Raw genomic sequence first — 25270 nt, 5'->3', positions numbered from 1 at the left:
GGCTCCATCCCCCGAAATTAGTGGGCAGAAGCTCAATAATCCTGTCTAAGCTAGGGGGGGGGGGGGGGTTGAGCTCCCCGGATCGACCCTAAGAATCTGGAGAATCCCTCCCTTGGTTGGTATGTGCGCTGAGAAAGCACACGCTTGTACTCCCTTCTTCGTCCCATCCCTGTGATCCGCAACATGGAAGCATGTTCACCAAAACGGCGAAACCGGGGTCGCAATCGGTACAGTTGGAACTGTGCAAGGAAATAGGTTACTTGGTCGGCAATTTTCCATCTCAAGTCCTTGAAACCACGAGCTTTGTCGTCTGAGACTAGCCCCTTTGTTGCAGTAGGGACAAAATCCAGTGGCATATTTTAATCCGGAAAAGTCACCTCATCCGCCCCATAATCAGCATTGAAAATGAACGTCGCTGTAATGCTTACTGCCACGCCCTTCAAAATTTTCTGAGCACCAACCCAGTTTGTCCAAGAAGGCGTGAAGGAAAACGAATTGATCATCTTTGCTGACCAGTAAAATTCCCACAGCCGTTTACAAGCTTGCCCACTCTTACGTCCGAGCGGGAAATGATCTTGATTGATAGCTAGCCGGCAATTATTCTTCCCAGCGTTGCATCGCAATGAAACGCCCCGGTGGCCGAATGGTTAATGCGGCCACCCGGTAGCACCTTGGCGTGGGAAACCAAGGCGCGTGGGTTCGAAACCCGCAGGGGATACATTAAATCCGGAACTCAAGCACCTCAGGTTCCTAATAAATACAGAGGTGTACAAATCGCTCCAATGAATTGCTCTATGTTCCTGGGCTGGGAAGTTATTATCGCATGTATCTAATTGTCACTCCTTTGTATTTTCCTATGTTCTTGTTATCTTGGCGTGGTCTCAACACCTGTATTTCCTCCTGTATAACCAACACTTGACCTGTATTTAACATCACGCAAGGACTCATCATAAGCTCCGCTTGCATATGAGTATAATGGAAGAATAATAATAATAATAATAATAATAATCGCAATGAAACATGACGACCGCTGAGCTCATTTTGATGATGACTTCGAAATCGCTAGCCAACCTGTCCCCCCACCAACTTTCGCGACTCTTGAGTCTTGCGTTGATTGGCTTGGCCAGAGGTATCCTTGCCAAAATCTTGTGAATAAATAGCCGGTTGATGGAGCCAGTCCCTCTCAAAGGGCGCTAGACATGGTTCTATATTAAGCGCTAAACTGGAACAGAATTCCAACCCTAGTGCTGATCAATGACAATGACAGTTTCTCATCGAGTGAGGCGCAATCCGATTCTTGTCTTTTCTTTTCTCGATTTAGCAGCGGGAAGAATAGAGGGAGAAAAAGGGAGGGGAGAGTGTTTCGAAAAACTCTAGCGTGGATGGCGGCCTCGGGTAAAAAACTTGCCGTTGAACCGAGAAGACAATCAATCAGATTGAAGAGATCGTCGAGTGGCCCATTCCTGGAATCCGTGGAATCAGTTAAGGAATGGCTCCTTTTAGTCGTTATCTGGGAAGGTAGTTCGGGAGTGTGAGGGATTTTGCAACCTCTCGTTGACGATTGTTGCAGGTACGCGAACCTTGTTATTGCCTTCTGAGAATAGTTTGAATCGAAAGAGCCCATGCAGTCCACTGAAATTTCGAAGCCAGAAATTATCAATACGAACGCAAAGCGATCTTCTTTTTATGGGTTCTAACTGTAAAAGGGGAGCCACAATTCTTGCTTGATCTCATCTCAGAGATGACTCAAAAATCTCCCAATTTTGCTCATGAATGAAAAGAGAGAAAATGTGTGAACGGACAATCTTCTCCTTTGCTCTCCCTTCCCATTGATTGACCTAGGCCAGAGAAGGAGGGCGACCGCTTCCCAAGCAGGTCACAAAACCAACTGGACGCTGGACGAATCAAACTGTGCATGGACAAGCAGGCGAACTGCCGGGCCAGCGCCTCCCAACAAGTACCGGATGCGCCAAGTGAGAATTCTGAAACTCGAAGCGGGCGTGGCCACAAAACACGCGAGCACTGAGTCGTTGTGGGCTCAGTAAGGCTGGGCTCGCACTGGTTGGTCTCCCCGCTTCCGTCAACATTCCAGAATCAGTCCGTCATCACTCAAGCACGGGTTCTTTCATCCCTGACTACTCCGTACGCCAAACAACAATCGCTGCCTTTCCAGGTCAGGTCCATTCTTAAAACTGTTTTAAATCAGCATGGGTCCATCACTGAGCCACTTCTCATCCTCCAGCGTGGCAAGATACAGAGGGAAAAAAAAAAAAATCCTCGCCCAATCGGAGAGTTTTTTCGACTGAAAGGCCGCGGCGGTGGTGCCAACTATGGCGATCAACACCAGCCAAGTTCTCAAACTTGGCATGAACGAAAAAATTGGCTTCGTTGTCTTTTTCTTTTTCTTTTTTTTCCCCCCTTCTTTTGTTTTTGCTTCTTTTGTTTTTGATTCTTTGCAGCCGCCGACCCATAACGTCTCGGCCATTTTCCCGCTGATCCCTGTCAAGTTACGTTGTGGAAATATCTTATCTTATGGGCAGGAAAACTTGAAGAGCTTTGAATCCGGGTGGTTGCCAACCCACCTCCAAACCAAGCTGGGGAGTTTTCCTCCAGCTCTCCGGGCTCTCCCTCATTATTGGTGCAAGAGAAGTAATTCCGAGGATTTTGTTAAATCACGTTTATGGAAGTGGTCAGAGGAATCTGGCACGCCAAAAAAAATAAAAATAAGCTTCGAGTGTAATGATGCGAAGCAAAATACAAACCAACAATTAACCAGACATGCGTCTTCACTCTGACCCTCATCATTTCTCCATCTGCCTTGGTTGGCTTGAGTTTCGATTCCCTGACATAAAAGGAACAAGGATCAGGGGCCATGACTCGCATAACAAAAGATTCTTTTAGTGCTGATCATGGATGTGATAGACAGAGCGGCGGGAGAGAAAGTGAGCATCAAGAATTATTAATGCTTTTTAACACTCGCAACAATGAAAATGATGCAAGACTATACACCCGTCGCATATTTCCCTTCATTACTGGCTAAGAGTTGGGCTTCGGGGGTTCCAACTCTTGATATGCAGAGATGTTGGAAACGCATGAAACACTAGTTACTGACTAGATTCTAGGCAAAGGCTGAGAATACTACTGTTAAGGTCATTGACGCATTGTTGAGAATAATTCTAAAAATAATTGCAGCTACTAACTATCAGCCAGTGTGTCTTCACCTCCAGCTTCCTGTGTTCATGAGATCTCCAATTTTTTACAAACAATGCCGAAATATAGTTACTGAAATATAGTTACCACAATATAGAGAAGGGCGTTAGTGAGGCCGCTGAGAAGAAGGCCGAGGCAGAGGTATATATTTCTCTTCAATATCATTAATTTACAATGTTGATTCCACATTTGCCCACCTTGTGGGGTTTCCTGACTGCACCAACATCGTATTGCACCGTTCAGACAGCATATAGGACTGAAACTCCAACTCGCAGACTCCCGCCTATTCTCTCCCCATCATTCATAACACTACTTCGTACGCACGAGATATGTACCACCACCAGATTGCTCAACCCGAGGTTCATTTTCCTCAGGAAATGCTCACTTGTACATACCTGGATTTGAATACGCTGGACTCTTGTGCCACGCACTAATTCCATTATTATTATTCTTTAGCGAGTGGTAAGTAAACAATCCATCCGCCCGTCTAACGTTGTGCAAAACATGGCTTTTCTGCCAAACAGGGCTTATTCTTGGAGAAACATGATTTAAAATTGGAACAATTTGCGAGCAAATCCTTCGCCAAATGGATGCACGACCTCCAATCATCTGAGGGTAATATATGGGCCATCTTTTTGATGTAAAATGTTTCCACACCATCTCAGTCTCAGGAAGTGGGTGCTCTAATTACACCCTTCAAGTCCCATTTTGAACCGTTTCCAACTGCGGAAAAGCGGGCAAAACTTCGCTGCGCTAGCAGCTGGATGAAACCATGTTCTCCAGGCTGCAGGAGGACGATACGGCAGCTGGATGGATGGCGCAATGGGGCGAAAATATGGACGCAGGGCTGGCGGGTGGAAATAAGCTCGAGGAATTAGAAAAGCAATTATGGGAGAGCCGTCATCGTCCCCCCCGCTGTTGCGCTTCTGATTCGACGGTCAGAAGCGGCTGGTCTGCTAGGCTTCTCTAGCGTGCATCCCTTAGGTTACATGGGTTGGGCAAAAGATGACCGCACGCAAATTGGATAGATGGGCTTCTGGCGAACGAGAGCTGCCAAGTCACTTTTGCGCAGTCTTGGCCTAGGTTCGGAACGACTTAACTAAAATCCCTGACTACCCGCTGATTCCTTGTCCGACGCTAGCTCGGGCCACTTTACACCTCGATCCTCCAAGCGACTACTACCGACTCGGGTTTTCCTGGATCTGACAGAAGAGAGAGATGCACGTTTACTACTTGCGTTCATCTGTCTGGGACTGGGCATTGAAGGAAGAGCCTCAGATAAAATAGTGCCACGGACGGAGGGAAAATGAGAATCGCCCTTCTCGATTTCCCATTTATTTTACAAAAGAGGACGGTTATTTTGTCTTCAACTGATATCACAATAGTGTTTGCAAGGCAGGTTTGAAGTACGGAGTACGAGAGCATGCACACTACTGCAACATACCAGTAGTAGTCGCGTCGCTCTTTAGTCGCCGGAAAAGGGCGGAATCGCCCTGCATCTTGTGGGAGGCTAGAACAACTTGACGAGGCGCGACGGGAAAATAGCTGTTGGCCCTTCATATGCGCAGCTTCCCAATCCGCAGCTCGTCAGCCAACCCGGCCCTTTGAACAACAAGATATCATATGAGAATGAAAGGTTTCACTCCCATTCCTGGCGCCCGAAAGAGATGCAGCATTTAATCTCCAGCCGAGGTGCACATTGGTTTGCCTGAGCCACTGTTCTCTCGATGCCTTTCTCTGATCTCTCTCGGGTCGCTGCCGCGCATGAAAAAGTGTCTCTCAAATTTTCCTCGAGGCGTTCTTCGAGGTGTCTCTATCTAAGGCGCACCAGCAAATTATATTATGGTCTTTGATCCACCAAGCTGGGTATTCATTCAAAATACTCAGCTTACATTTACTAAAATGATATTTTCCCCCTCACCGCAATAATGGATAAAAAGCACTGTTTGATAGCATTATTAGTTCGTGTGCTGCATTCAGCTCTGCAAGCCAACGCACGGAATCATACCAATGGCGGCATTCGTGGAATTGTCTCAAATGCCCAGCGTGGAGAATTTTCACATGCATAATGGTCCAATTGCTTTCTTCTCCTACTTGCATATATAAACAACATGCATTTTATCAGTTACGCATTTCGAATATATTTCCGCTCTCCCTCCAGCGGAGAGACGACGCATTGCCGCTGCTGGTGATCTTTGTGTTAGCGTGGCACGATCAACCTCTTCACGTTGGGGATGTCTGGATAATGATTATGAGAACAAAAAATTCAGATGCAACACTATCTATCATACGGCCAATTTTTTTGATCCCCATTTCACTCCCCCGCATCCCATTATGTAGAATAAGTGTCGCCTACCTGAGGCACAAGTTATACAGTACGTAGACGTCATGCGTTCTGCGGTGTATATTTCAAGGGCCCATCTCATCCCACATCGTTTGGATAGATATAGATATTTGTCACACCTGCTGTGCAATTTTACAGAGTCCCTGTGTACTGGTGATATATGGATGACTTAGTGCTTAACTACCTAGACATTTACAGTAGAGGTAGTTACTGTGCATGCTGTACGCAGCGTATGTCTCGTTGTGTCGACCTTCACCCCTTGGCCAGCTGAAGCCCCCGGATTAGATTGTAAGCTTCCAAGGATCGGCATATAAATGATCATAATTAATACCACATCCCTCTATATGATGAAATTGAAGGCTTTTTGCTGTTCTTTTGTTGTTCTTTGGTGTCGCTCTGTGGAATAAATCATACGGTTATCTGCATAAGTGGCTCCATTCTTTTTTTTCTTTTTCTTTTTCCCTACCGAGGTCTACGCACAGCTGCATCATAATCTGCATATCCATTCAAACTATGAGGAATAAAATATGCAAATAACACCCGTTAAGACACTGCCAGTATCTTACAATGAGGTATGCATTGAGCTTAAGCTGGATAGCCACTGTCACCAAGATGTTCTTCCAACATGAGTAGCGTTCGGTCCAGCCACGTTGATGCCAAAGGACGGTATCTGATCTGGGCTGAACATGGATTCCCCCTCGTTTCTTTTCAAGGGGCTTTTATCTGAGCTACTATGAGCTGGGAAATTATATCCACCCTTGCTTCCACGCGACTATCCCCGAGGATTCATGCTTTAGCACAAGCATATGCATATGCCTTCGATTCACGGACGAACTGTACTAGATACACGAGGACCGAAATTCCTGACCTTGCACCTCACATTGAGTTATTCATAGTAGAATATTGATTGAGTTGTCCTCTATTCCCGATAGTTGAAATCCCTTAATTGAATAACCTCTTTTTAAGCAGAGCTGCAGTACAGTTTGACCAAGTACTGGGATAGCTGGCTAGTGGAAGAGGGTATGGGAAGTGGAAGCTATGGGGCTGAACAACCCAGGGATGTTTTGGCTCATAGATCTTCCAGGGATAAAAGCAGGAGTTAAAAAGTTAAAAATAGGGCGCCTTCTTCGATATCGAACGGATTACTCCGGTACATTGGTAGTAATATGATATGTAATAGTGTTGCGCATATATACTCAAAAAGCGAGGCTCTGGAGGCGGTAAATAGAACATGTTTCGGGGTGGTTACATGTCCAACTCCAGGTGCAAATTTAGCTATGAAATAAATCTGAAATTTGATACACACATGTAGATTTATATATATGACAATATTTGGACAGTCTCTACTTGACTCAGGTGCTCAAGTTGACGGACCGACCCATCTTCAAGTAGTTAAAGGACACCGCAAGCGTTGCCTGCGATGATGCCTACGAGCCGCAATCAACATCCGTAGGATATCTATGCGCAGACTGTACTCTTTCACATCTAAGGGTGCAAGATAAGCGTTATCAACACCAATAGGAAGAAGGCATTTAGAACGCCATGATATCGAAGGACTTTTCGTATCTTTTTAGGGCTTATAGAATCACGTGAGCGATAATAAGACCGTTGACTTCAACGCATCCCTGCTAAAAACATCAACGCATGAACTGATCCCACCACGTACTGCTGCCTTCCCACTTTATCATGATGTGGAAATATGAGTTACAGTGCATTGATAAGCAACATCCTGCAAAACTCTAGGAAACTATCCTCGCAGGAACCCGATGCGCCTGAGACCTTTGCCTCGCGAATGAGCGTCACAACAGCACATATTTTTTTCGATATACCTAGTTATGATACAGCAGACATCGAGAAAGTGAAGTTGCTGGCCAATAAAGGCGCTAAAGGAGTCAGGATTTTATATACACCATGTCAATAACAGTGGCAAGGCGTATGAATCAAAGAACATGGTTATCTGCGGCAGCGGTTTCGATCGAAAATCAGAATGTTGAAAAATGAAAGATAACAGATAATAATCGTTATCAATACTACAAGTGAATAGCCTGATTCTCTTGTTATGGAAGCTTGGACAAGGTGGCATTTTTAGGAAACATTCCCCCAGAATCCTGCGCGGGCGTTAACAATTTGGAAGCAAGTGGCCAGAAGGAAAACGGCGCCTCCCGTATAGCTCAGGGACTCCAAAAAAAGGTCTTTTTTACACGACGAACGACCAGCAAGGGATTCTGATGCTACCCTGCACTTGATTTTCAAATCTGCAAACCCCATGAGGCATTGGCACCCTCGCCACATCTTACCACTTGTCTCATGCCTCGATGTAATGACCTCTTGGCTTTAAGGAGGATTCGTTCATATGCGCCATGAGCTTGTACGCATGAGGGCTGAGAAGTTCCTTGTGGGCGTACGTACTCATGAAGGACGCGGAACGACGATATTCTCGTGCGAATATTTGCGGGCTACGTGGAAAAGAGAGGTCATAGCAACAAGCCACATTGCATGGGAAAGCCAAAATTGCCCACGAATCAGATCGCAGCTGTTTGTGTGTATGGAAAAGGGCTGGGTAGCGAATACCATCGCGAGTTCCCCCTTGAAAGGTAAGTGCCGTGAGCGGATGTGGGATGGATTAATATCAGCCAGCTTCCCACATGAAGTCGTCGATTGGTTACTGGGGAAATTGTGCCGTCAGATATTGCGCTATCTAGAAACGGCGAGAGGAACTCGTTATTGGTTAGTTGCTCTCATCTGCGACGTGTATTTCCTTGCTCAGCAGACATGATTACGGCCCAATCTCTCGCAGTCGGAGGCGAAATATGGCTGTGATCATCTTCCCGAGGGCAAGAACCGGCCTGTACAAGTTGTCGATCTTATTGAGAAGCCTTTTTTAAAAGCTCAGGCCTTATTATTGTTCAGAAAGCGCAACATTTCCAAAAAAATGCTCCGCATAGAAGCCTTCGGTGATTTGTTAATTCTTCAGCTAGGTTAGCGACCGAAGCAGCATCTGATTTTCCCCCCTCTTACGCACACATACGGAGCACAGATTATTGAATACAGCCGTTGAGTTTGAACTGTTGTGCTGCGCTTTCTGTTCGCAATTCAGACCTTTCGGCTTATAATTTGCCCAGCCGCCCCAGGAATGGCCATGTTCATTTGAATCTTTGTTATGAAGGAAATCGAATCATGAGACCGTTGTACAGAGGGTAGCATTGACCTTGGTCCTGAGGGAAAAGTTTTAATCTTGACCTGTCTTGATGTGGTCTGCCTGAGAATCATGGGTGCCAATATAGTCTGTATCCATCCTGCATCTACTGAATACACCGCCCCGCCCTTTCATTTTATTTTCCCTTCTAAAAAGCAATACTGAAAAAATGAATACCTCCTATATCCACTACCTCCATACTTTGTACATGTACCTAAAGAGGTATTGAACGTCCTTGCGACATACGCAAGACAGGTTTGGTATGGCTATTCTCGCCATTTGGTCTTCGTAATTGGAACCTACCCAGTTCTAACCACTGGAGTGACGTGCCTGGCTGAGTTACATGAGTTAACTTCACCATAAACTATTCTCCAACGAGGAAATGGGCAGCGGAAAAAGTCAGTGCTGATCATAGTGGACTAAAAACGGAGAGTTAACCACATTTGAAAGATTATCAAATGAAGGGAGGAGCTTACTGGATCTTACACCCACGAGACGGACTGGCAAGTGGAAGAGGAATAATCACTCCTACTCTTCTTATTGCCAGAAGTTGCATGTTAGTGGCAAGTAGGTGTAGAAGTTACGTTACGTTACATTATCGAGAAATTAGCCCTAACTCTATGCAGTGCATTAAGTAGTGTGATTTTAGAATTGGGACGATCAAACATTCGGCTCTGTGGTCATCGTTCATCGGCACGTATTCAATAGCGATATTTATTCGTTAGGGCAAGACTGGCTTGTCAGGGCGCGAGTCCGGCCGACGGGAATTATATAGGTGGGGGTTGGTGGGAACGAAGTTTGGAAAGCAATCCAAGCTCGTCATGCACGCATATCCCCTCTGCGGGGAGGCCGCACGATTGTAACAGGGATTATGGAAGTTAGGGTCCTTTCTAAGATGGTGTAATTCGTAAGAACTAGCCAAATTACATCCCTTGTGAACCGATGTGACATATCAGTCAGTCATAATGGGCAGAATCAATATTCAGCTAAGCCAGCGCATAGAAATGTTAGATAGTTTCAAGCGACAGCAGAAGTCGCCGGGAAGAATAAAAATTTCCACCTAGACAAAGCTAAGAACAGATTCCCGTCCATTTGCAAACTGAGTTTCGAGGCTTAGATGGGTGGATCGCTCACCCAGAGGGACAGATGTGGGCTCTAGATTCAGATTGGGGAAAGATACTTTGAGCCTCGATTGCAGTAGCGGGAGGAAGTCGGGTATGATACCTTTTGTTCAACGACCCTGGCCACCTTCTCGAACAAAAACTATCTCGCTTGTGGCCGCCAAACCAACCCCCGCATCATGGTGACATTCTGTTCGTGGGGGTGGGCAAAACGGGAGATTGTTCATCTCAAGAGAAATATATGACACTGTCGTCACAAATATTTTATGGTCAAGGCGAAGGAGTGCAGCGCTCTAGTCGGTCCCCGTCTCACGTCGCCGGGTCAGGGTTTTATGCTCAAACAATATAGCCGACAGACCACTAGAAAATAGCGCCCGAGATATAAGTACGGAGTAGATAACGCTACAATGAGATCAATCAAGCCCTGCCGCTTCGGCGAACATAGCTCAGCTGGCAGGGGTCATGCGCTCACATATATTGAAAGGGGATTTTGGTAAAATGACGGGGGTTTAATTTTGCCGAAACGACTGTTGGGCGATAAGCGCGGCGTGGCATGACAACCACGCTCAAACATCTGAAAGTATGTTCCAGATAACTTCAAGCGTGGATGCACAATTACAGGCGAGAGCGGAATGGAAATTAGTAAATTGTATCTCAATCAACTTGGAATTAACCCAAGAAAACTATTGAATGTCGTTTTTGAAGGACCGCCAAACGATCTTGTGGAGGGAAGAATGAAGAAAGCGAACGTGTAACCCAGGAAGGATTAATTGATTAGTATTAATCCAAGACACGAAAAAATAGCATTTGTTAATCCATTAAGTGGACGAAGTTTTCCCAAGAAAAATAAATAAATAAATAAATAAAGTAGAAAAGAAAGAAATGATAGCCAAAACATCAGACATCAGAGCAGCCATCATGTTGATCCGTGGCATCGTTCAAACAGCTCCATGCAAGATATCAGCAAGAGTGCCACATATTTGGTTCGTCCTTTTCCTATATCCAGAAGCAATATTATTTGGGCAGTCACTTAGAAAGCAAATAATATGAAGAAAAACATCAAGTTGATTTTGGGGATATCCAAAAATATAATCGAAGTAATATATATGAAATCATTGAAATGAATTAGAGTGTTTCGAACAAAGTGATACATGCATCATGATCATTTTTTACGTCTTATGATCGTGGCGCACGAGACTTATATGACTCAGAATAGTAGGAATTAGGGGGTGAACGGCGCCTAGAGTCAGGGGTTGATTCAATGGCAAGGCGAGGCTTGCGTTCCTCATCGCTATGTTCACCATCATCTCGACGTCTACGGCGTTCATTGCGGTAGGCCTCGTATCTAGCTGCTATAGCGATTATAAGTATCACGGGCAGCCATGGGCAGCCATGTGCCAGATGCGGAAAAATAACTAACCTCTAATTTCTGCTGACTTTGCAGCAAACTCCTCAATCTCTTCTAATGTAAGGACCCTTAAAACAATTATATAATCAGGGCGTTCCTCGAAACGTTCTCCCTCCAGAGCGGCCGGAGTGACAAGTTTTCGATCTACTTTGGTCCAACGTGCACCTTTGGGAATACCCTTTTTCGTTGCATCTTTTAACGGAGCGACTCCCTCTCTTACAGTTGTACGGTCTTCGGGGAACTTATCCTTTGGGGGTTTCAGGATTCCCTTTGGAAGCTGTTCAGGTTCTTTGGGACGAGTTAATTCCACATGGTACGGTTTCCTTTGACGCTCATCGGAGATATCGACGGGGGTAGAGACGATGAAACCGTCTGAAAGAAGTCTCTCTGAGGGTCGATGGGATGGTTCCTCTAGTCGCCTTGGATCAAGGTTGTCATATTCGGAGTCATTGAGACGGTAAGTGCGGCGAGCTGCCGTAGGACCTTCCGAGTGGTCCTTTCGTGAATGTTCAGTGGCTGCATATCGGCGTCTTCTTTGATCCTTATCTGAGAGTTGCTCATCTGTATCTGTTTCATCTTCAGATTGTATTTTGGTTGGCTGGTCATGCTTGTGGCTTGACCTACCACCACAGGTTAGATCCCTGGCCTTTCTCCCATCGGCCCGAGTACCAAGATCATCATCGTACCCTTGGCGTAAATCCTTTGAGTAACCACCGGTTAGACTCGCTGTAGCAAGGCCGCTGGAGCCTGGTATGTCTTCGGTGCCTTTAATTTCAGTGTCTATCCGTGGAACTTGTCGGTACCGCATATCTTCACGGTGATTTCGGTGGTGGAAATCTTCGGTGATGGAAGGACTATCGTCGTAACGGCCTTCGTAACTCTGGAGTTCTCTCGAGTCGTCGTATTCGTGGTCTTTTGAGATTTTGTCTCTGTCCTGGTGAAGGGAGACAGGAACCTTGGTCCTCCGTCGAGGAATGTCAAATGAATGGGATGCTGCACCACCTATTCTGTTTTGAGATGGTGATCGAGGTATTTCTCCTCTGCTAATTTTATCGAACCCTCTCGTAGAAGGGGGTGGGCCGGAGTCTCTGGAGTCTATAGGAATATGAGGTAGGTAGCGTTCCAAGCCGGTTAAGCTTAAAGGTCTAGCTTTTCTTCTTTCGAAATTATCGCGTCGATAGTCTTGAGTAGCCTCAAAGTCCCTATAAAACTGCTCTGCGGGATTGGTATATGAATAGGAATCGCCTATGTCGATGCTCTGCGGCTTATTTATTGGGGTAGGAACTGGGTATGCTCTTCGCGGGCTCCTCCCGGCAACTAAATACCTTGCATTCTCCATACGAGCCGTTGCTTCCTTGTTGTCGTCAAGCGTTAATCGACCTTCTCGATCATCAGAACTAAATATCCGACGATGTCTTGAAGGCAAGGATGATGCAGGGACAAGATATCGCTCCGCGTCATTTGCTGCATAGTATGATGATGGCCTTGGAGGACGGCTACCATCGTACCCAGCAAATAACAGGTTTGATGGCGGCTTGGTGACGCCTAGAGGGTTACGACTAGAATCAGCGACGGACGATGTATTGCTCCTCGGCCGAACCGCATATTCGGTTCGCGAGGTGATTGGCTGATTCGTTAAGCGATATGCCTGAGATGAAATGGGGTGAGTGTCAATAGGACGGTCCTCATTAAGACGAGGAGATCGCCTGGGGTAGTAATAACTTCTATAATGCGAATCTAAGTTCCGATCTCCTGCGATACTGGATGAATAATATCCATCATAGGCAACCCTAGGGATATTGTATGGATCTATGTCCGAACCGACCACTATATTCCCAGTAGATGCTCTCATGGGATCAACAAAAGGTTTGCGGACCGGGGAGGGTTGTCGATGGCGAGAATAGCTCATGATTTAGGAAGTCCGTTTTACCGCGGGCACGTTCGTGTTGATCTTGGAAGGTTTTCTAGCCAAAAGTTTCAACGGAATGAGATGTCCTCCTTGTAATTTCCCAGGCCCCTTTTGGTAGACGTCAACTAAGCTGAACGACGCAATGAGGATCTTTCCAAGTTATAAAAAAATAAAATAAAAATAAGTTCAGAAGCTCATCGTAGGCACTCTGAATAGCAAAAGAAATTTCCTAGGAAAATGGAAACCGCGATGCGTAGAAGGTACTCGAAGGGAAAATCACTCAGAAGGGGGCCAACGATGTGGAAACCACAGTCCGAAATTTAGTGACTGTCGGACTCGACAGATAGAAGGCAAGCGGAATATGTGTGAAGTCGGTAAGAGAGCAGTATGTTTGGATGGATTTGTGCCCGATTAGAGGTTTTCGTAGGATGGAGGGACGACGTTTAACTAGGGGAAGATAAAGTGTCTAGATGATGCCTTGTTTTGCCAGATGAGTTGACCGGATCAATACAAAATTTATTGGCCAGGTCGGCGATGATGTGGACACGTAGTATATAATAATAGGCTACAAGGCCACGGTTTCAGAGTTATACACAATGCTGCTGAATGAATAAATGTATGAGGGGAGGTGGTGATATGCAATAATGGAGGGGCACTGCGGCATATATTTATAAGGGCGACTAGAATGGGGCTCCCGGGAAAGAAAAGTAGGTAAATCCCTCGGTTGACGCTGAAGATGAAGGTGCTTTGCGTCCGGATATGTACGGATTATATATATGTGGCGAGATGATAAATTGATAAATGGAGATGGGTGGAGGTTGTGTTAATCTGTTCTTGGAGGTCGGCTAGTGAGGTGCGGCTCTGCAACGCCTGTCTGTCACCTGTTCTGTGTTCCCCGCGGCCAGCAGCTGTTGTTCGTTGTTCTCTCTTTCCTCCGAAACAATTCCAAGATTACGAGCTACAATTTGGAAAATCCGTTTATCCCTACACGACTACAGGGCAACAAGGTAGTATTTAAGCATCACTCTTTCACCTGAGTGAAACTGGATCCGGCCTAGATAACTTAGCATTGGCGATTGTGAACACCCGTCAAATTCCCTGGTACTGTACCGCTCGGTCCGCTGCAACCATACGTCAAACTATGTCGACCCAAGGTTTGGTGAGGTCGCGCAAGCTTTGTGGTACTGTGATGGCTAATCTAGGTACGTCTTTGAAAACGATCTACGGAGTATTTGTTGGCTGAGAGGCTAAGGATTATTCGGAGCGTGGGATCAAGAATCAAGATTGAAACGGACCAACTGGTGGTTGGTATTGGTTGAAACTGGTTAGATTGTCACCTTTCCTCTGGTGGCGGTTGGTCACCAACTACAAAAACGTGTCTTTTCGCTACTCCCTCCTTCTGCGCTACTCGACGTCAATCAGACCCTGGTTGGCTGGGATATTGTGTCCAGTAATTGGGTTTATGTTCGATCTCGTGATATTTCGAAGTTCCAGTTTAAGATCTCTCACTGAGAAGGGTAGTACAGGAGGCCTCGAGAATAACCAAATCTCCTGGTAGCATGTACAACCATGAGGCGTCATGTTTCAACATCCAGCGACTGTTGCACGATTAGAGTAATAGCAAAATCTAGCATGAACTGTTGCTCCCCGTGGAAGATCTCATATCTTGTGGCATCTTTTTGCCTCAAGATCCAATACATCCACCTAGATCGTCCAGGAATACCAGAGCTTTAATGAGAAATGAGAAAAGAGAAAGCAAAAGCAAAAACGCCTAAAAAGGCAAGGAACTAACGAGCGGTAATTATTCCCGGGGCTATTAGGCGGGCTGCAATCGTGACTAAGAATTGGTTTTTCATATAATTGTTCCAGGCAACGTCGTTAGGCAAACCATTTTAATAATGCGAACCAATTCTTGTCTTCAACCATTTGCATGGATGTGCTGCCCGGTAAACAAACCAGTTTCCACAGAGCACAGTGGTCAAATTGACGATGATATTGCCAATGGCAACGAAATCCGATGCTCAAGTCCCGGTGGGTGCGGGAGAACTCGTCTCATCCGAAGCTCCCCGCGGGGACCACGGGAGATGAATCCGATGACGTGATGGTTCATAAGCCTTTACACTGAAAAAACAATGAAAAAAGCCATTTGACACATTTGTCACTATAGACTGCCGTAACTAGTTCACCGCGACCTAGCTAGCCCTGCTTAAAGTAACGACCACATAAGAGCCTCACCACCTATCTATCGTCATTCCCACGAAAGCGATTTCGGCAGCAGAGGCCATGGCCCACATAATTAACTAGCGGGATCGCAAGCCCGACAGTCACAGTCTTGTAGAACCTACAGCTCATTGAATTTCGAATCCCATATTGCCTCACTATTCGCTGGGGGATTGCCCCAGCGACTTCTTTCTTTCTCACTGTGATGTGGCTTTGCACTCCCGTTTTCAAAACGAGGCTTCGCTTTCATTGATAGAATAGTTGCTGAGTCTCCTCATGTGAGGCCAAGACTATCTGAACGAGTCCTCTCCGCCGTTGGTCTTCGTCACTGTCCGCTACCCAAACGATTGGGCGCGATTTCTGATGGGGAGCGTCGGAAATGATGCCTCTGAAGTCCAAGGCCCTTGTGACGAAGGGCATCAGGTGGAACTCTGTACTTAGTGCTGCCCGCTTGTCTACTTCGCGATGGCCTCTGCAAGGGGTGCATTTGAATATTCAGAGTCTCTTCTTCCGTCGCTTTGCTATGTTCTTCATGGCTTGCCCCGTGCAGGTTATTGGCGTGATAAATGCCAATGACATCAATGCGCAGAAGCTGACTATTGTTGTCCTAGGTCGCATTGTCGACTGCGGATAATCAACTTTCGGTCAGATTGATATAACCTACCTGAGGGCTAGCATACCCCGTTTTGCGGACATATCCGAGTTTCCTACAGATGCCTCGAAATCAGTGGTCCATTAGTCGTCGTTGTCGAGACTGTCGTTTGACATCCTCATTTTACAAGAACTGCCTGCCATCTGGGGTTGAATCATTTTCCGGGTTTGGGAAGAAATAGCCACTAAGTTTCTTGCTCCAACCTGCAGTCTTCTGGCTATTTCCGGAAGGTTTTATTCTCCTTTCCTGAGCTGATGACGAAAGTTGGGCGGTTAGTCTGATTCTAACCTCCCCGCGGTCAAATGAAGTCGTTCCGCCCATCTCTCGTTACTTTCTGCCTGATAGAGCTGGGATTGAACATCCCCGTTCAATGATCTCCTTTGGGCTTGCTGTGTCTCATAATCTCAAGCACTTACCGAGTCATCACCTCTGGTTCGTAGCATTGCAATCTGTCACCGCCCCATCTCGTTTGCCTTTCCATTAAAGCTCCTTGGAATTGCCTTTACGATAGTGGCCGCGCCCTGTTCCTTCTATTTGCTTCACTGTAATTAATTCTCCTGAAGTCTATATAAAGCGGCCGGTATCGTTGTTCGATGTGATCATTGAAACCAATTTTACTTCTCTCAGATCGCTCTCAATCCCTTTCAAGATTATATTTTTTTCGATAATCTTGATAATTTTCTTCCTTTTACCAGTGTAAGGCTTCAATTCAATCACACCTACCATAAATATATCCTTTCTCCTTCCTACCTCTCAAAATGGTTCGGGTTTACGACGACACTTGGACATGCTGTAATTGCGATGGACTCAACCTTATCGCCAATGCACCTAGCAAATGTCCAGTGTGTTCGCATGCAAAATGCTCATCCTGTACCGACAGCGGAAACGCGCGGTGCGTCCCGGTTTGTACTACTAGAGTTCGGGAGGCTCAAAACACATCACGCCTAGGTTGGCCTCTCGACGAATTTCTGACATTGATCCCACGCCCTATGTCTACCGGTGACCCGGCTTCCCACGCTGCTCTTGACAATGCAGTTACTCGAGCGAACTTCACAGTTATGAAATGCGACGTGCACCTAGCGGGTTGCCCCGAACTGTTTGCACGGCCCCCAATGAGAGGTTGGTGGTATTGCCATGTTTCTGGGAACGAACATTTGAACAACCCCGATTTGTCCCCCGAGGCCTGCAGTGAGTGTGGGCATATAAAGTGCTCTTGGTGCATTGTCGAAGAGTAATCCATCTGAGGAAATACCTCGCGCATTTACAGGATGTACCATTACGTTTTGCTGCTCCCTTCGCATGGGCTTCTCGCCTGGAGTTTCGGTTGTTATCGGGCATAGCGTCGCGCTGGAAAAAACATTCCGTTTGCAAGGCACTTTCACCAGGCCGTATCCCTATGTTTTTTGTATTGATTCCTCATTCGACCTGGTTATAGATTTGTCTTTCATCCTTTCCTTCGTGTCTGCTTTCTAAGGTTTCCCGATGGTTCTGTTTTACTAGGTTCGTTCTCCTTGACTTTTATTTCTACCCACCATTATATCCTTACCCGATTTCATTCTGCCTGTCATTCGTTCATTTCCAAGCACATCCCTCCGTTACCATTATCCTTACCCATGCTTCTGCTTTGCTTTCTATCTGTTCTGTAACATCAGCTTCCCTTGTTTCTGCTATGCACTTAATAGTTTCCATAGATAATTCTCTTATGTTACTTCCCTGTTTTATACCACAATAAATTGCTGGAGCGAGCCTTAGTTGTTACTCGCATCTATCACTCACTACCTTGTGATCTCGTTTTAAAGCATTTCGTGTTCATTCCCTTTCTCCCCCTCCCCCCCCCCCCGGTGGCTGCTGCGTCCTGGGCGTTAATATTTATTTCCATTCCCAACGGCAGTTTTGACATTAGCTCAATCGTTCAATGTACTTGGTTATCCATACTTCACCTCTCAACATATCTTTCGCTATTTTTAATTAGTAAAAGTCTATTAAAATTGTTGGACTGAAGTTAGCTTACGTAGCTAGTTACTATGACGAGTCCATAAATGTGTATTGAGGGAGCCTTCTTATGAGTACGGTATATGTATGGTACATACAAGGGATCCATTTTCCTTACGGCTGATTATGTCCTTAGGCTGCTGTTTTTTATTGTTAAAACCGCAAGCAAGGGGGGTCGAAATAAGCTTTCTAGCCGTGCGTTGCACGTCCACATTTCAATATTAGTGGAACGAAAGGAAACCTACCCTGTCGTTTGGTTGGTTCAACTGGTTCCCAGGCGGCCGATAAGCGCCGGAATATTGTGTGGACGGCGCAAAACCGACTAGTCTACTTCATATTGGGTAGCTGAGTGGCCATAATAATGGGCGGATGTTCTTTATTAATATAAGAGTTAAGGCATGTGCAGAACTAACATATCTATTTTCAAAGGAAGGGGTGTACTCGAGTTGTGTAAAGAAGAGATAAGAAGAAGGCTCCACACCGTGTCGAAAAGGGTGACGTGTGGGGTGGTGTTTTAGTCGGGACTAGTAGAAAATCCGGACCAATAGGGCGACTTTGTATGTAAATTTGCCCGGAAAGGGAAGAATCATAAGGATAGGGAACGGTTGCTGAAAGAACCGAAAGACAAATTACAGGTAGAGTATTAAAAAATTAAAATAAAGTATTAATAGTAGTGGCAAGCATCAGCATTGAGAATCTGATGCTGTTGTGGTGCTGGCACGAAGGATTGCAGATTCATTTATTTCTAGATGAATCACTTCGATGTGGCTCGTGGCTGTGGTTCCTGCCGTGGGTGTTTGGTGGCTTTTGGATATCTCGTGATCTTTGCTCGCGTTTTCGTCGCTTTTGTGAATAGGGCATTTTGGAACTGTTGCTGGGTTTTCTATTATTTCCTCGACCTCTATTCCGTTGCGTTGTATCATGAGAAGTAAAATCTCCGCCACTGTTGCAGCTTTCTAGACCAGCTTCACGCCTGAGTCGTTGAACAACAGGACCCAGGCGGAAGGCACTTTCTTGGCTGCTATGGTCAGTGCAGGGAGAATTTTTCAATGGCGAAAACCAGTCTAGAAAAGAATATCCCATAACTTCTTTAAGGTTTGCCAACGGGCTGCCCAAGTCCCAAGGGTTCTCTCCTGGCTTTGTATGTAGGATAGCGAAGTCTCGTTGCAGCAGGTTGGAACCACCTACGTCAGATGTGTTTTGCAGAGGAGAGCATGTTCCAAACGGCAAAGAGAACGAAACTATAGGAAATGGCGGAGCGGCTTGGGATTCTGTGCCGTCTCTGTTAAATTTCAGCGAAGTTGGGATCAAAATAGCAAGGGTCCACACTTTCGTGCGTCGATCAAGATTTTCGATGGTAGACGAGTTTAGGCATGCGAGTTGGATGGAACTTCCCAGCATCCCCAACGAGAAAAGGCAGAACAGGGCGCTCCTGGAGAGGAATTAAAAATCAATCCATTCCTTATCTGTCAGTTGAAAAATGTGAACTCACATTCCTAGAACCACAACCCAATGGACAATGACTTTTCCAGTCTACCTATGCATTAGCCATACTCATTTTCACTAACAACTCGCCATATTATCGAAAAGGGAATTGGCGCATAGATGATAATTCATTGTGAAAATCACAGCACGGAAGAAGTATATGTAAAAAGAATATTCGAAACAACATACCTCTTTGCGGTGTTCTGCTACAAATATAGCAAACACAACCAAAATTAATGCTGTAAAAAGAAACGTATAAAAAAGGAACTGGATAAAAAATTTAAAGGACGTCTCGCTGACCACTCCACCGACCCTTAAGGATCTAAGTCAGCATCAATTGGACTTCAAGTTGAAAATGCTGAGGGTTTCCTCACCAAGGGCAGAAATGGTCCATTTTTCTTATGCATCGACCTACTTCCCGGCAATGATGAGCCCTGTCGGATTTAAATTGGTAGCAAGTAGAGCACCACGCTGGTCTACCATCTTCCTTGCAGACAAATACGTCCTTCAAGTAGAAGGCTTCAAGTCCAGAAGCATCGACAGGGTAAGAGCTTTTTTCGGCGGGTCTTCTAAATATTGTCCCAAGGCCATGCCATTCATCATCGCCGTTGCTTTTGTCTGAAGTTGGCCTCCTTCGTCCTCGATATTTGCTCATCCTTTTGTTTGCCTCCGTTTCCACCTGAGACTCGATGTATTGCGGTCCTCGAGGTATGTAGTCAGGATTCCATATAAGGGTAACTAGTAATCGTAGGTATGACACAAGAAGTACTATCAGCAGGATATAGAAAGCAACCAATAATCCAATTGCCGTTCCCTTTCTTCGTGATGACGTAGTGGGGTCTAACAGATAATCGACTTTTAGGAATTAGCTATTTGTCTCTGGTGGAGATCAAGGGAGAGAAGACAACAGCAAAAACATACTACATAATGACTTTGTAAACGTCCAGCTAGTATATATAATGATGAGACCAAGAAACACTGGGACCACGCGAGAAACTGCGAGATTTGCAGCTTTCTGATCACAGCCCATGAGATGAAGCGGCCTAAAAAGGATAACTCCGTCAAGAGAATGGCCTATAAACTGTAGTTAAAGCTGTAGCATATAGGGTTGAAGCAGCCAAAATATGGTTAAAGAGCAAATGAGCAATAGTTAGTGGTGATGGTGGTGTTCGAGAATCATAATTCGAAGCCACCCAATTCTTAAGATAGAACTTCCGGAGCACTGGCAGCTTAGTAACCAGCGCCAGTAGTACGGCAGCCTATAAGTGACATATGGGTCAATGTATTTCAGTGTAAAAGCTTAATTCCACATTAATAATTCTACTCACCATACGGTACACACACACCACACACACCAATTAGTTATCTTGACTTTCAGACTAAGACTACCCCACGGGCCACAGATCTCTCATCATTCTCAGGACCGGTCCCCTCTGAGTATAGAGCCCCCAGGTATAGAGTCCTAAAGTATAGAGATTCCTAGATATAGAGTGCCCCTGAGATAGAGACTCTCAGATATCAGGTATAGAGACTTTCTGAGCATAGAGTCTGAGAGATAGAGATCTCAGACTCTCAGAGTATGTAGACCCTCAGATCTAGAGCCCTCTTTCAATATGAATCTCTATTTCATTCAATAACATCAATGAGAAGATCTCAATTACTATTACTCTGTACAGAGGAAGAATTTAAGATGCAACTTTAAATTATTAGTGCTAATCAAAACTTTTGACAGGATCCTCCAATAATACAAACAGTACAGTACTATTCTATTGATGTGTGCTCATTGTAACACTAGTAACTAGTATAAAATACCTGTTTGACCCAAATGTCACTATAGGCTGCCGTACTTGGGCTGGAACCGCCAAAACTGAGTGGGAGCTGGACAACATCTATCTAGGAAGTGACCCACGGATATAATTTGCCATTTTTATACTAGATTTCCTCTCTGCAATATATCAAAGCCTATTAACACTTATGTGGAACTCTTGAACTTATTTCAAGCTGTTTTCCTGAATGCTAGCAAATTTCCAAAAGCCCCATTTGATCGTCTAAATCACGTGTTCAAGTTCTGCTTCCCCACCATCTAGAGCAACATCACCAACCAACCACCCAACCACCAGCAATCACTGAATCAACCCCTCCTCCATTTTATTCCTAATTTGAGCTTTCTTATAACTACGGAACAGGCCTTAAAAAGCTTGCGTATGTTCAAAAATTGTTGTTTCTAAATCACGTTTCTATCTTGCGATTGATGGGCTACGCGGGACGAAGGTGTTATGATGCGTCATGCTCCTCCTGAGTGCATTTTGGAAACGGCCTCCTAGGCTATAATGATGGGAGGGCCGAGTTAGGCATTACGATTGACTCGAAGTGTTATTTGAGCTTGGAGCGACTGATGACTATAGAACCAGGCTGCAAGGCTGGATCAAGCCCTTTTCAGCCTCGTTGCCATTCTGGTTTCTTGCCCACTCTTTCTGAGGATAGGGCGGGAATTTGCCCCCGTCTGACGAAATTGTGCAAATATTAATTTAAGCCTTTGACAAACCATCTTGTCACCGGCGTTTCTTTTCGGTTCCAATGCCCTGGCCGCTTTGCCTCGTTGTTTGTTGCATGGACGAACATTGTTTCTAGCGAGATTGCGATGATGTGATGGGTCGGGCTCAGTCGCCAGCTTATGATCATGTCCGAGTGCTACGAGATTGAACAATCTTAGCGCGCTGCGAAGGTGCTTGCTGTTTCTCACCTTCTCGCCCCTCTTTTTTTTTTTTTTTTTTTTTTTTTTTTTTTTTTTTTTTTTTTTTTGCATTTGCATTTGCATTTGCATTTGCATTTGCATTTGCATTTGAAATACATTTCGCTCCAAACTTGGTTCATTTCGGTTGAGGCAAGTCCACCCTTCCTCTGCATGGTTTTTCACTAGCCACACATGAAACCAATGCTTGATTGCCAATTTTCGTCCCGGAGCGCAGCCAGATGCCTCCCTCGTGTGGCTGTGCTATATCCTCGAACGTCTTGGGACACCGTCAGATTGTGAACTCCTCCGGCTTTGGACTTCGCTGTGTATTACTCGGCGCCACGGAGCCTTGAAATTAGAAACATCTAAATTCCGGGTCCAATAGTTCCTTCCTTTCACGGTTTACCCAAATTTGACTTCGATGGTTTTTGAAATACTTAGGTTTTGTTGTCCAATGAAGTGGTGTTGGGCAAAAAGAATTTCCAGACCTGGATTCTGCTGCCTTCATGATATTAATATTTTATCCCCTCCGTTATAGTGCTGTTTTCTATTAGCAAAATGAACCATGCATCTTGAGATCGATGATCATTTTCTACTCCATCTCCATTGTCTGCCACATACACATTCCTTCGCGTTCCTTGAATAATTCAGGTTCCGATATTCACACGCGTCAAACGGCTTGAAATGTCCACTGTAAGTGCATCGAACTCCCCCCAACAGATCAACTTTTGAGTTAACATATTACATTTCTAGCCTCATAAAAGAACCGGATATCAACAATCCGAAAATGGCATTCTGCAAAGCGGCATGTATGCTTGTCCTTCAGCCTATCTCGTTTATCCACCAGATCCTACCGGTCGCCGTCCTAGCCAGCACGCCCTATTACAATACGTTTCTCCCGAAGACCGTAGAAACCACGATAATCTTCGTTTGATTCAAGAACAGCTGTACAACGATGCCAATTCCTCAAGAAACACCCAGCGCTCCGGAGGAGCTAACGAAGGGTATCGGACTATTTTAAATGAGCCTTCAGGCCCAAAAGGTCATTATCCTGAAAAGCGGACTGAAAAACACCGGTGCAAAGATTCTCAAGCCGGGAAATCCAACGACAAGACGCCCGAGAAGAAGAAATGAAAGGTCCGTTATCCTAAACTTTAGCACGGTTTGCCTATGGGCCTGTTTCCAAAACTACTCTTCACATGGGTCTTATTCTTCGCTCTATCCACACCGAGATGGTCCGAGTGCAGTGAAATGCTCGTTCAAGAGTCGCCAAAGTAGCCCTGTTCGCCTGTCTTAACAAACACACTCCTTGGACTTCGATGCTATTTCATTTTTTTACTATATTGATACCCATCGATTAATTTTTGGTGTACTCTTTCACTTTTCGTTTTTTACAATTTTTGCGTCTTCCTCTTTTGAGAGCTTGCATGTCATGACTTTGGATTTTTATTCTTTCTGTTACTGAAATTTTAACGGGTAATGATAAAGAAAATCTCATCAAACCTCTTGTTTGCCGATGAAATTACTAGTAGAGTGTGTTTCGCCCTCCTCGAAGGCGTTTTGTAATTGTTTTTGGCTGATTATTTTCTCTTTTTATTTGCACACGCGAATCTCTGAAATTTTCAAACCTGTTCTGCTGTATGTATTATTGAGTTTTGTTCAAAACTCCTTGCGAAATGTGTTTTTCTTTAGCCTGCTGTGGTTTTCAGAGTTACTCCTGAAGAGTTGATTCACCAGGATAAGGCTGCCTAGATTGGTGCAGGCTGGAATACGCCGATGTCAAAATTTCAACAGAAGGTACTCATACCAAATGCATGTTGCCTGAAATAATTCGACTCCGGTCTCAGATTGAAAATCGGCTTCTCCAAACTGACGTATTGCCATTTCGGCAATCCTTAACTGAGGGATTTTGAGGCAACGGGATTTCTCTCCGCCATGGCACGGAATGTCTTCTGGGACTCGACTCGTGCACCCGGTCAGCCTTAACCAAGTCCCTGGGGCGCAACCCTGTCCTCCAAGGCCACCAACCTTGGCGTACCGCCCGGGCCAATCAGATGACTCCACCACTAGGTGGGGCCTTGCCTATCTCCCGACTGACTCAATTACGCTATGCACAGAGCGTACTCCTATCAGTCATTGCAATTACATGGTTTAGAGGATCTACAACAGCCCAGTGCGTTAAGACATTTATGGCTTGGAATGTTTTGGGCGCCGGCTCCTTCTGATCTCCTCGGCATTGTGGGCTAAACGTGACCTACATGGCGGGGCGATGCACTGGCCTAGAATTGCCCTTCTGCTACGAGCCCTGACTGGAAGACTAGCTTGTTCTTCAGGCATACATGGCAGGTCATTCCGACATGTCTTTCCCGCTGCCTTGTCCATGCTTAAATATGCCGTCGTTCCCCTGAATTCATCTCCATTTCCTTTCCTTTTCTTTTCTTCATAACATTCTCAATGATTCCTCTTTACTACCTACATACCCACCGAGAAAGCCCACAAACAAATATATCTTCTCGAATCCTCATATTTCAAACTCGACCGCCTCTTCAAATTAATAGCCATGCCATACGCAACGCACTGGATTTGCGGAAACTGCAATTTCGGACCGATGATGATCTCAAACTACCCTTCTTGCATCAGTTGTAGCCATCAGCCATGCTCCTGCTGCACATACGACACCGTTGACGGCTCAACCCTGCGAACTGAAAGCCTCTCCTCGTCCGGAAACCTCAGAACATTGGACCACATGCCCTCCACCGATTGCCACCTTAATACCTATACAAACCCTTCCCTTCCACTACCGGGCGCCACTAGAGAGATGTTAGAAGACCTGCAAGCCTCGATTATCAACCGCGCTACAGACCTCTACATCTGCTGCTCATGCGGAGATGGCCCCAAGGTATACCAGAACCAGGGCCGCTGCGTAAATTGCGACCATGATGTTTGTGGGTACTGCACGCATATCAAGTAACTATTTCTATCACGAAGATGGCTTTAAT

At 45.4% G+C, this 25270-nt stretch overlaps 9 protein-coding genes and 1 pseudogene across 11 annotated transcripts; 8 read left to right on the top strand and 2 right to left on the bottom strand.

Annotated features, from left to right (window-relative positions):
- Window positions 1-629: 629 nt before the first annotated feature.
- On the top strand, window positions 630-718 carry BDBG_16304 (annotated as a pseudogene). Its single transcript has one exon. The product of its transcript is annotated as a tRNA-OTHER (tRNA).
- Window positions 719-2323: 1605 nt separating this feature from the next.
- On the top strand, window positions 2324-5738 carry BDBG_16302 (uncharacterized protein). The gene is made up of 2 exons (XM_031724285.1): window positions 2324-3351; window positions 3486-5738. Exon 1 carries the CDS (start codon window positions 2331-2333, stop codon window positions 2793-2795), a length of 465 nt encoding a protein of 154 aa, XP_031576297.1. The 5' UTR covers window positions 2324-2330; the 3' UTR covers window positions 2796-3351; window positions 3486-5738.
- Window positions 3607-5718, top strand: BDBG_16303 (uncharacterized protein). Its single transcript, XM_031724286.1, has one exon. It carries the CDS (start codon window positions 5279-5281, stop codon window positions 5591-5593), a length of 315 nt encoding a protein of 104 aa, XP_031576296.1. The 5' UTR covers window positions 3607-5278; the 3' UTR covers window positions 5594-5718.
- Window positions 5739-7202: 1464 nt separating the features above from the next.
- Window positions 7203-9017, top strand: BDBG_16301 (uncharacterized protein). Its single transcript, XM_031724284.1, has one exon. The coding sequence runs from the start codon at window positions 7908-7910 to the stop codon at window positions 8328-8330; it is 423 nt and encodes a 140-aa protein (XP_031576295.1). The 5' UTR covers window positions 7203-7907; the 3' UTR covers window positions 8331-9017.
- A 1359-nt stretch (window positions 9018-10376) lies between these two features.
- BDBG_01167 lies at window positions 10377-14289 on the bottom strand. 2 transcript variants are annotated; one of them, XM_002628213.2, is made up of 2 exons: window positions 11292-14289; window positions 10377-11223 (listed from the first exon to the last, which is right to left on the bottom strand). In XM_002628213.2, exons 1-2 carry the CDS (start codon window positions 13186-13188, stop codon window positions 11048-11050), a joined length of 2073 nt encoding a protein of 690 aa, XP_002628259.1. In that variant the 5' UTR covers window positions 13189-14289; the 3' UTR covers window positions 10377-11047. The 2 variants fall into 2 exon arrangements, with proteins under 2 accessions (XP_002628259.1, XP_031576294.1); XM_031720219.1 differs by having other exon boundaries at window positions 10426-11220; window positions 11292-14123.
- A 1145-nt stretch (window positions 14290-15434) lies between these two features.
- On the top strand, window positions 15435-16258 carry BDBG_16300 (uncharacterized protein). The gene has a single exon (XM_031724283.1). The coding sequence runs from the start codon at window positions 15788-15790 to the stop codon at window positions 16040-16042; it is 255 nt and encodes an 84-aa protein (XP_031576293.1). The 5' UTR covers window positions 15435-15787; the 3' UTR covers window positions 16043-16258.
- Window positions 16259-16700: 442 nt separating this feature from the next.
- BDBG_01165 (uncharacterized protein) lies at window positions 16701-17999 on the top strand. Its single transcript, XM_031720218.1, has one exon. It carries the CDS (start codon window positions 16819-16821, stop codon window positions 17293-17295), a length of 477 nt encoding a protein of 158 aa, XP_031576292.1. The 5' UTR covers window positions 16701-16818; the 3' UTR covers window positions 17296-17999.
- Window positions 16824-20922, bottom strand: BDBG_01164 (palmitoyltransferase pfa5). The gene is made up of 7 exons (XM_031720217.1): window positions 20866-20922; window positions 20459-20796; window positions 19912-20392; window positions 19727-19850; window positions 19545-19585; window positions 18072-19484; window positions 16824-18018 (listed from the first exon to the last, which is right to left on the bottom strand). Exons 2-6 carry the CDS (start codon window positions 20565-20567, stop codon window positions 18788-18790), a joined length of 1452 nt encoding a protein of 483 aa, XP_031576291.1. The 5' UTR covers window positions 20568-20796; window positions 20866-20922; the 3' UTR covers window positions 16824-18018; window positions 18072-18787.
- A 2033-nt stretch (window positions 20923-22955) lies between these two features.
- BDBG_01163 (uncharacterized protein) lies at window positions 22956-23405 on the top strand (the record flags this gene model as incomplete). The annotated part of the gene is made up of 2 exons (XM_002628209.1): window positions 22956-22964; window positions 23025-23405. The coding sequence occupies 2 exons, from the start codon at window positions 22956-22958 to the stop codon at window positions 23403-23405; spliced, it is 390 nt and encodes a 129-aa protein (XP_002628255.1).
- Window positions 23406-24831: 1426 nt separating this feature from the next.
- BDBG_01161 (uncharacterized protein) lies at window positions 24832-25242 on the top strand (the record flags this gene model as incomplete). The annotated part of the gene is made up of 1 exon (XM_002628207.1): window positions 24832-25242. The coding sequence occupies one exon, from the start codon at window positions 24832-24834 to the stop codon at window positions 25240-25242; it is 411 nt and encodes a 136-aa protein (XP_002628253.1).
- Between the last annotated feature and the right edge of the window lie 28 nt (window positions 25243-25270).

Source organism: Blastomyces gilchristii, assembly GCF_000003855.2.
Source record: "Blastomyces gilchristii SLH14081 genomic scaffold supercont1.2, whole genome shotgun sequence".
Lineage (NCBI taxonomy): Eukaryota > Fungi > Ascomycota > Eurotiomycetes > Onygenales > Ajellomycetaceae > Blastomyces > Blastomyces gilchristii.
Note: the sequence above shows the minus strand (reverse complement) of the source record. Positions and strands in the feature narration are given on the sequence as shown.